The sequence below is a fragment of the Limulus polyphemus genome, unplaced genomic scaffold (genome assembly GCF_000517525.1).
Source record: "Limulus polyphemus unplaced genomic scaffold, Limulus_polyphemus-2.1.2 Scaffold3921, whole genome shotgun sequence".
In the NCBI taxonomy this organism is placed as follows: Eukaryota; Metazoa; Arthropoda; class Merostomata; order Xiphosura; family Limulidae; genus Limulus; species Limulus polyphemus.
The window spans coordinates 42196-52106 of NW_013669531.1; the positions used below are offsets into that span (position 1 = coordinate 42196).

A 9911-nucleotide genomic window follows, 5' to 3' on the forward strand; every position below is an offset into this window, starting at 1 on the left:
ATTTGCTGTTATGTTAAACTTATATTAAAGTTTTTCTTCATTACTCATTCAAGCCGTCTCCAGCCATTATTAATCTTCAATATTTGCCTCCTATTCCCCTTTGGCAGCTCATTCTTTTTATCATAGTTTGTATTATTAAACAAATCTCTTTTTATCTAATAACCACGCAGCTATTTTTGTGAGAATAGATTTATTTATGTACATCGAAAACAGTGTGAAATGACAACAATGTTCCTTTAGTATTGTATGTGATCGTACCTCATTGTTAGAGACAAAACGTTGTACAGAAATAAATGTTATCACCAAAATGACTGCTTCTAAACTTTATGTTGTTTGCGAGTACTCCTTAAAAAAAGCAACCCTGTAGTGTTCTCTTGAGACAGTGACCTTTGATTTGCCAGCCAGCTCGATCATCTTCACAATTGAGGTATCTGTCAATCGATCTCCAATAACCCTTTAAAAGCTCGATAAATCTTTTCTTTTATAACGAAAATTGATGCTCATGCAACTAATCATCTGTATTTATAGATTTATTACTCTCAGGCTAAACTGATTTCCGCAAAGAGTATTAGGTGGGTCAACTTTAAAACGATAGGGCAAATTACGAAGCAATACTGAATTTAACTAAACTGATTGAGTCTAAGCAAAGAAATAAACAGACTGGACACTGTGTAAAATAAAAAACGAAAACAATGTTTATTAAATCAACAGACACATACACAGTGTGTATACTTGTTTTCTGGACACCGGATAGTCGCCTTGTCACTGAACTCGTGAATTTATGAATTGGTTTTCTTCCCTCAAGATGTTTCCACAACAACCAATGAGCTCATTTGAGAAACCGTGTAGTAGTAATTATATCTAATGTGTCTTACTTAACAGGAAACATAGGATTGACTCATAGTGACTGGGCATTCTCATCTAACAAGGGGCGTAACCTCGAGATACCATCGGCCCTATCAGTGAATGGCACATCTATCAACGACATTCTCGTACAATGTACTGTACGCGTTACACCTGTATTTCCGCAGTTGAAGCAGATTATATCTGAAGTGAACAACAAAGAACCACTGACAGTTAGAACAAAATTAATCAAACAATTTTCTGGACCATGTGTTATGTGAAAACCTGCATAGACCTAGAATAAATAAATTATTTTTAAAATTTCAATATTAAAATGAGATTGAAAAAATAATTGTATGCCTCCATACCGCATAGACTCTTAGCTGTTTTTTTTTTCACCCTCCAACATACAAATGTCTACTTTGAACAAACACAAAGGGAGAACCAGTCTATTCTATTGGTAGAGGTTTCCAGTATTTTCGCCAGTGAGTTTAGCTTTGTCATTTTATGCACCAAAAAAGTTTTGTGGTTAAATTCTACACTTTGCGTTAGTAAACTAACAATGCACAATCAAAGCATATTTTTTATAGAATAAAAAAAAAATTATACTTAGCACTAGGAACAACCAACTCTACTTTGAAACATTATCATCAATTCAGCATATTTTGTCTTGTCTGTCATCTACCATTTCTAGTAAAATTTCAAATACTGACCAACCGATGTTTTTCTTTAAAGAATCAAATGCTTTTAACCACAATTCTCACATTAACTTTCATTTTTCTGCCAGTATTCCTTAGAACTTACTATTAACTACATCTAACCCTTATCTCAAATCCTATGTTGCTTTTTTTAGGTTTTTTACTTTTCAACCATTACTTACTGTTTCTTAAATTATTTCTTGGTATTATTTTTAAAAAAATACAATTTTCTGGTCAGTGTCCTATATTACTTGCTACTTTGCTGTCAATATCCAGTAAGATATTTCCTAGTACTGTAATTTTCTTATTAATGTATTATTTACAGTTGATGGTCATTAGTTGTTAACATAAGATTATTTGTTTAATAATAAATGAGAAAATATACTAAGAATTATTACTCTAGGAATTTGCAGAAACCATGTTTAAAAAATGGCAGTTGGGAATGCCTAATTATTCATGTGACAATTAAAAAATAACTACGATTTTCTTGCAATAACAAATAAATATCATTTATTACAAAGTCATAGTTTATAATACTAAGATATTGATACAGCATGTTATTTGGAATATATCTAATTATGAATTATTCCATTGTTTTCAAATAACATATATGTGAATATGTTGAATAGATATGATTCCTTCTTTACAAAGAGATTTTTAAATAGTTTTTTTAACTTTTAGATTCAGTTACATATCAGTAAAAAAGTACATTACTTATAAGCAACAGCTGAACAACCATAATCTCTTTTAACATTTACAGTTGCTGTGAAATAATAATAATACTCAGTGTTTTAACTTCAAGACATTGTGGGGGAAAAAAACAATCATCAATCAAAAATTATTTCATAAAATAAGTTTGTTAGAACAAACTTTATAAGCAAAGCTGTAAATAACCAAAATTTCGTTTAAAAGTTATATACCTTTGAAATAAAAGTATATGGCAAATATAGATACTTTATGTACTGGTAAAACAGATAATTATTTGGGGATTTCACAAAAATGATGTGTGAATCTGCTCATGTTACTTCCTGACAGCTTTCCTTTTCAAGTGCACACCACAGTGAGCATAGGTAACAATTTCTACTTCTGTATTTCTTGTAATGATTTTTGTAATAACTTTTTCTCATGGTGTCCGTCGCCTAATAGAATATTTTCCTTTTTGGAACTGGGATAAATGAATTCTTAATTTGCTATTTTCTGGAACTCTTTTCACCCAAATCTGAAAAAAGTTTATCTAAAAATTACACAAATTATCAACAACAAAATTACATAAATACAATGAATAGAAACACTTATAAGACAACTTAAGTATTTATACCTGAGTTTGTAATTAAAGTTTTTTACACCATGAATGGCATATTTCAATACTCATACTATAAAAGTTCAAGCTTGTCTCTTTATTCACTATTGGTGGTTAGAATAGCAACTTGTGTACATTTGGAAATTTTGGATTTTTAGCTTTTTATAAAAATAAACTGATATTCTAGTGAATATCACAAATTTAGTTTTTCTTTTGAAATTCAAAAATACGATCAGTGTTTAGAAAATTGTGATGATCAGGTTTTAAATTTCTATCACTTAGGTTTTAGAACCCTCCTCTTGAGGCATAATAAAACCTAAAATTACTTTTTATAATAAACAATAAATACTATAAGAGGATTGATACAAAGTTTGAAAAAATTATTTGGCACATTTCCTTTTGAAGTAAACAAAATAATTCTTACTTCTGAAGAAGCTACAGTGGAGATAACAGCATTAAATTTGCCAACATCTTTGTTTTCAATAAAAACTGGTTGACCTCGAAAATACCTAAAGAAAAAAAAAAACTGCTTAGAATGACTCAACTATTCCAAGTATACAAATCCAACATTTATTAATTTGATGTCTTTAATCTCAGGAAAGTGTATCCAAGAAAGTAACTGACTTTTGTGTTTGTTTAAAAACAGTAGGATGATGAGCAGTTACTTGTATTCTCCTCAGGCTGTTTATAATAGAATTTACAAGTTAGACACACTAAAAGTTGCACATAAGTACCATAAACAAGAGTGTTACTTGTTTCTTGGCTAAAGAATACAAGAAAAATCAAGATGATTACAAACCATTTGGCTCGGTGAGTTTCCTTTGTACACACATTAGACAAACTAAACAGTTGTTTTAAAGCTTATGCAATCCTTTCTTCAAGGCTGCTGAGGCATTATGCAAACTATAAACAGATCATTCACGAGTGGTGATAGATTATTAAAATAAAACTCTAGGAAGTGTTCAGCTGTTACAGTTAATTTCTGCAAATCCTTTTATGTGATAAACTTTCAATGTTTTATAATGCAGTTTTGAAATTACAAAAGAATAAAAAATATACAAAAAAATTTCTGAAAAAACAAAAGTTTTTAAACTTTCATTTCCATTTCATGTTCTTGGAGTTATTTTTAACCAGTCATATCTTTGGCTTAAAGCCTTGAGTGCAACCCTAATGAAGTGATTTAACAGTTAAAAATTTGTTCATTCTACACTTACCTATCTAATGATCACTAACCCTCCAAAATACTAAAAACTACAAGGGATCATCTCAAAACATTTCTCATAGTGCATCATATGAACAATAACGTTTTCAGCCTTGCATACATAGCTTTAAGCTTATTCTTATATGAATAAACCAATCAAATTTCTCACCATTTTTTTTCAAAATAAAGTTTCCCATCTTCAATTTTTGCTTCAATTGTTGATCCTGAGTGATCAGAATGTGCCACAGTTTCATTACCTGAAATGTATAATAATTTTAAGTTAAAAACAAACAAACTTAGTTTACTCATGTTCACATCTTTTGGCTAGTTAAAGACAGGTAGAAATGTTGGTTCTTTCGAAGATTAAAACTAGTCTTAGTGCTAGTTCTCTTAGAGCTTACAGGTCAGGTAGTAGTATTTGTTCCTTCAGAGATTATGGAACAGATAACAGTTTTGATATCTTCAGAGATTAAAGAACACAGAGTAATGTTGGTTCATTTAGAGAATTAAGAATGGGTACTAATGATTGTTGGATATAAATCACTGTTCAGTTTAAGAGTTATTACCAAATTTATTTAGTGATTTAATATTTAATGATTATTTAGTTTTTCTAGCAAGAGTGTTAAAAGTTAATTATTTTAGAAGTAATAGTTATGACAAGTTTAATTATGTAACCCTATACAAGTCATATGTTGTGTATGCAGTTTGATTTTTGTACCAGGCATTTGTAATATCGTTGACATCATTTTACTTAAATCTTATAAGTTTTTCTCACTATGTGAATACTGTTGTCACTAGAGGGCTGGATATTTCTAGATTTTTCTGTCGCATGTTATAAGTATAGAATGAAGTTAAGTTAAAGTAAGTGAGCAAAGTAAAAGTGAAATTAGACTGTGATTGTCAGTTTAGTCATAACAGATTATTTCTAGAGTGAAAGTTTCACAGTTTGTATTGTAACAACAGAATTAGAGAAGAATAATATGTCTTGTCAATTGGATTCTAAAGTAATTGAAATAGCCTGTGTGGAATTTTGACAAAAAGGTGAATTATTTAAAGCTCTGGATACAACTGTGATAACCCATATGGTAACATAAGGGAATTTATCACTGATTGTATTGTGATAACAGAGGAGAGAAGAAATAATTTGTCTTATCAATTTGGTTCTAAAGTAACTGAACCAGCCTGTGTGGACTTTTGACAAAAAGGTGAATTATTTAAAGCTCTATATTTAGCCATGGTAAACAATAGTGTAACAAATTTTTGAACATATGTTTTGAATATATATTATTTAAAAACAAGTGGACCGTGTGCTGTCAGTTTATTGTCGACATTTATTGCCAAGTCACAGACACCTACAGTAAGGAATCCAGCCCTATACAAAAACCTGACAATGATGGTTCATTTTGGGATTAACCCTTTCTGGACTGTAAGGATATCACGGACATCCACTGATTTTTTTTTGCCTTCTCATAGTGGACATATATTAGCAAATTGCATGAAACTTAGAAACAATTTCTTGCTAAATGGTATTTAGTTTTGACTTTAAAAATTACGTAATTTGATTTGCATTTTGTAAAATTTTTTTATAGAAAATTTCCAAAATTACTTCACACTCTTCTGATATAATATTAAAATCACTACCTGTCATTTGAGAATGATTTTTAAAAATTTTTTTATTGAGGATCAGATGAAAAGTACTATTTTATACATACAATCAGTTTTAGTTTGACTGACTTTAATTAACATATGTTTTTTTGATACTTTATTTTATCAATAACAGTAGTCAAGACTTTCAGCTATACATCTTAACAAACATAATCGAAAAGTTGAAAAAAATTTTATCATTGACTTATGACCTAACCTATTAAAGTGGCATAAGGTCAGGCTAGGTAATAATATTCTTCATTGAAATAAATCTATATGTAATAAATAGTTTCTTTTCAATAAAAAGTAAATTATTTTGTCTTCATGTGTTGCTTAAATATGATGAACCTACCAATAATATTCAATAAATATGGACTTGAGCCTTCTGAATATTTTGTTGTCACCTACCCTACTCTATAAACTTACTTAGTCTTCTCTGATGTCTTGCTATAGACAAAAGTTTATGTATCTTTCAAAATACAGCTTAACACAAAAACATTTTCAAGACTGAAAAGAATGTCAAAAGAAATTCTTAAAAAATCCCCAGATCTGTGATTTGTTCCTAAGGCTTTTCAACTTCCCAATGCATGAGCTACATCTAATCACTTTCCTACAAAACCATAAATTATTCCTCACACTACTTTGTTTTCTCTACGTTGATGTAAATTTTTTATAATATGTTCTATACAATGGTATTTAAACTTTGCCTGTAGATGTTTTGAAAGCTGAGTTTCGTTAATGATTTTTTTCAGATCACATGTTGTGAAGTCATGGAAGAGAGAGAACATATATTGTACTTATAAAACCTGTGAAAGTGAAGGAAAATCATGTGAGAAACAGAATACTGATAATTATATTCTCAATGGATGATAGATCTCAGCAAATATAAACCTATGCTTTCAAATGGGCAAAACATTCTAAGAAAAAATCAATAAATGGAATGTTTATAGGCGAGTCTTTTTCGAACTCTGAAAAATATAAGTTGAAATATTTTTCTTCACATTTCATTGAGATTTACACTAACTATATATTACAAAATGACAAAACATGAAATCCAAATAGTTTTTAAATTAAAAAGTTAAAACAGAGTTTGAGTTATTATGTTTATTTAAATTTTCAAATAAACATCAATTTTTGTGTGTCACGTAGTATGTTGAATGCAGCACTGGTTTAAATTAGATGGTAGTGAAGTCAAAATAAAAAGTCTATAATTCTGTAAGAATTAGAAAGTCAAATTACCAATATTGACAAGCTAGAATATAAAATAAGAGCCTCTTATCTTTTAAGTTTGGTAAGATATTGCTCATGTAATAAATCAAATACAGTGGCCCCCCACCCACCTCTTTCATTCTTGGAAACACTCCCTTACATACACATATTTCTATATATAACATGAATAACCAATTGGAAGCTCAGAATATCCCCCTAGTTGCTTTCTCAGCCATTTTAATGGGCTTGGCACCATTACTTTCTTTGGAACCAATATTTCAACAAGGTAGGGTGTGTCTTTAGTCTGCTTTGTTGAGAGAGTTAAGTAACAAGTACTGATGCTGATTCCTTTGAAGATTCAAGAATAAATTAGTTGTTTCACTTAAATATTCGTTTTCACTTTACAGAAATACATCAATAAATTTGATTAAGTTGAAAAAGATGTAAAACTGATATAGATTATTCAAAAATTAGCATTTCTGTACTTCAAATACAGGATTCTTTCTGATGATAATCCTGCTTTTTCAATTAAACTACTAATTAAAAAATGTTTGCCAATATGATTTATACAGCTGTATAATCCTCAACAAACAATTCATAAAGCATGGTTTTGACTGAATTTTATTTTTCACTTCAGGATCTATAGTTTGACCAAATTTCAATAATTTTTTTAAGAACACTGAGAAAATATGGAACAATATGTACATTCACTAGAAATATAAAAGAAGTGTCTAATTTAAATTACTGACTAAAATAACATGAACAACAGTAATGGACAAAATCAAATCAAAATAATTTCTTCATATGTTTTGAATACAGAGTTGTTCCATGAACTCACCTTCTTGTTTTGATCCAACAGGTGCAAGTTTACCCTGTAAGCACAAAATAACTGTGAAATATAGGAGTATATTGAAGAAATCTCTATCATGATTCCAGAAAATGTAATGAATCCAGCTGAATGATTTTTTGAAACTGAAATTAAAATTTTAACAATAGACAGTCAAATCTTTAGATAATATTAAATTATTAAGACCATTAAGAGCTCAACTTTTGTCTGAAAGTAACAATAACACAGGTCTGTGATGGTTTTAGTCTTGAAATTTTTACACGTTCTACAGTAATTCCTGTATGCTGAATCAAAAATGATATCCATTTTTCTCCATCACTTACAGATTTTTCACAAAACATCATATGTACTTTTTACATAAGTGAATCATTTTCACTGAAATTGGGTCACATTTTGTTACGCATAAAATGTTGACAACCACTGACTATAGATTCCTCTAGACCAATCGCAATGTAAGAGTCTTATCAATCGTTCTAGAACCCAGAAGAAACACACTGCTACTATATAAATGGTTAACAAGCTGCCTGATGTGTCATTTCTGGATAGTATTTGTTTGTGCATGCACTTTGACATTATTTTTTTTCTTTTCAATATTATTTATTCATCACTATGGCAACAAGAGGTTGTGTAAATAACCCAAACATATTCTGTTATATTTGTTGTGCAGAAACATCATAGAATGTCGTCACAAAAGCGTATAACACATATTTTGGAATAACACCTGGGGGCCAAGACAAATCATGGGCTCCACACAAAGTTTGCACCATTTGTGTCAAAGAGTTGAGACAATGAACTAAAGATAAGAAAAGGTCTTTGCCTTTTAGAATTCCAATGGTCTGGTGTGAGCCTAGAAATCACAGAGATGACTGCTATTTTTGCTCATGTAATGTGCAAGGCTACAACACTCAAAATAAAAAGGAAATTTCTTATCCGCTGCTATAAGACCCGTTGTTCATGGACCTAATGTACCTGTACCTACTCCACTGGAGTCTCTTGATACAGTTTCATCTGATTCCAAATCTGATGTCAATAAAAATGATGATAGGGATTGTTTTCAACCTGAAACATCTGGAAATGTTTCATCAAGACATCAAAGGAGATATCAGGGAAGGTAGAACATCAGCATGATAGCTGATTACTGCTGGTCATCACAAGATGCTCCAGACACAATACATAAAAGAAACATCACAACATGTAGTTTTTGAGACTAAAAGATGTAGATTTCACACACAACCAATCAGGATGATTGAGGATGCATATTCTTTTGACATCAATGTTCTTCCCTTTTCTTCAGTTTGTTTGTATTTTTGTTAATAAACCTAATAATAAAAAAATTTCATTGTTGTAAACAAAATAAAAATTTTGTCTAAGTTTTTTTCAAAATCCATTATTAAAACCACAACAACTTTTATGAAGTTTAAATTCACAGGCCTGTGTAATTATGATTACTATATATCTAGATATCTACATATTTATTGATTTAAATATACAAAATAAAATCAAACATACCTTATTCAGAATCTTTAAGTCTTCTAAAATGTCATTTTCATCCAAAAGATAATTAAGCTGAGGTAGAAATATTAAAGAAAATAAAAAAACAAAAATAATTTATGAAATTAATGCAACTTTAAGTTCATAATAAAACTGACTTAACCCTAGTGCCCCAGGTGTCCTTTACTGCCCATGACACAAGGTTTTACTGTCTTACATTCAAAATTTTATTATACTACTTTTTGTTTATGTTATTCCAATTAGAATAGCAAAAAACTTGGCTACTAATCCATATCTTAATAGTATAAAAGTTTTAAGTTCTTAAATCTACAAGGGAATGTTAAAAAATATCCTGAATTTCTACTAGTGTGACTCACGCAACACATTTTGTCTTAGCATGTCATCATCCCTATTTTTTTCCATCACCCCTCGAAAATGTGCAAAATTAAACGTAAATTACTCTCTATAAAATTGTTATTGTTCAGACAAACCATAATTTTTTATAGTCTTCAATTTTGTTTGGTTACAGAGCTATCGAATAGAAAATCAGACCCCTCCTGCCAAACCCACCTGTCACATCCTCTCTTTCACAATTCGTTCATACTTCTCTCTTATGTTTTGTTATATGTTACCTATAACCAATAGAAAGTCAAGGCTTTCATCTATCAAATGATGTAT

At 29.9% G+C, this 9911-nt stretch overlaps 1 protein-coding gene across 2 annotated transcripts in view; it reads right to left on the bottom strand.

Moving 5' to 3' along the window:
• Nucleotides 1-728: 728 nt before the first annotated feature.
• Nucleotides 729-9911, bottom strand: part of LOC106470280 (sin3 histone deacetylase corepressor complex component SDS3-like) — a 28309-nt gene continuing 19126 nt past the window's right edge. For both annotated transcript variants that reach the window (XM_013930825.2, XM_013930826.2), the window contains exons 7-11: nucleotides 9252-9313; nucleotides 7734-7767; nucleotides 4212-4299; nucleotides 3266-3350; nucleotides 729-2760 (exon numbers count right to left, since the gene is read on the bottom strand). In XM_013930825.2, the coding sequence (XP_013786279.1) occupies nucleotides 2665-2760; nucleotides 3266-3350; nucleotides 4212-4299; nucleotides 7734-7767; nucleotides 9252-9313 (365 nt within the window). In that variant the 3' untranslated portion in view covers nucleotides 729-2664. The remainder of the gene's footprint in view (nucleotides 2761-3265; nucleotides 3351-4211; nucleotides 4300-7733; nucleotides 7768-9251; nucleotides 9314-9911) is intronic.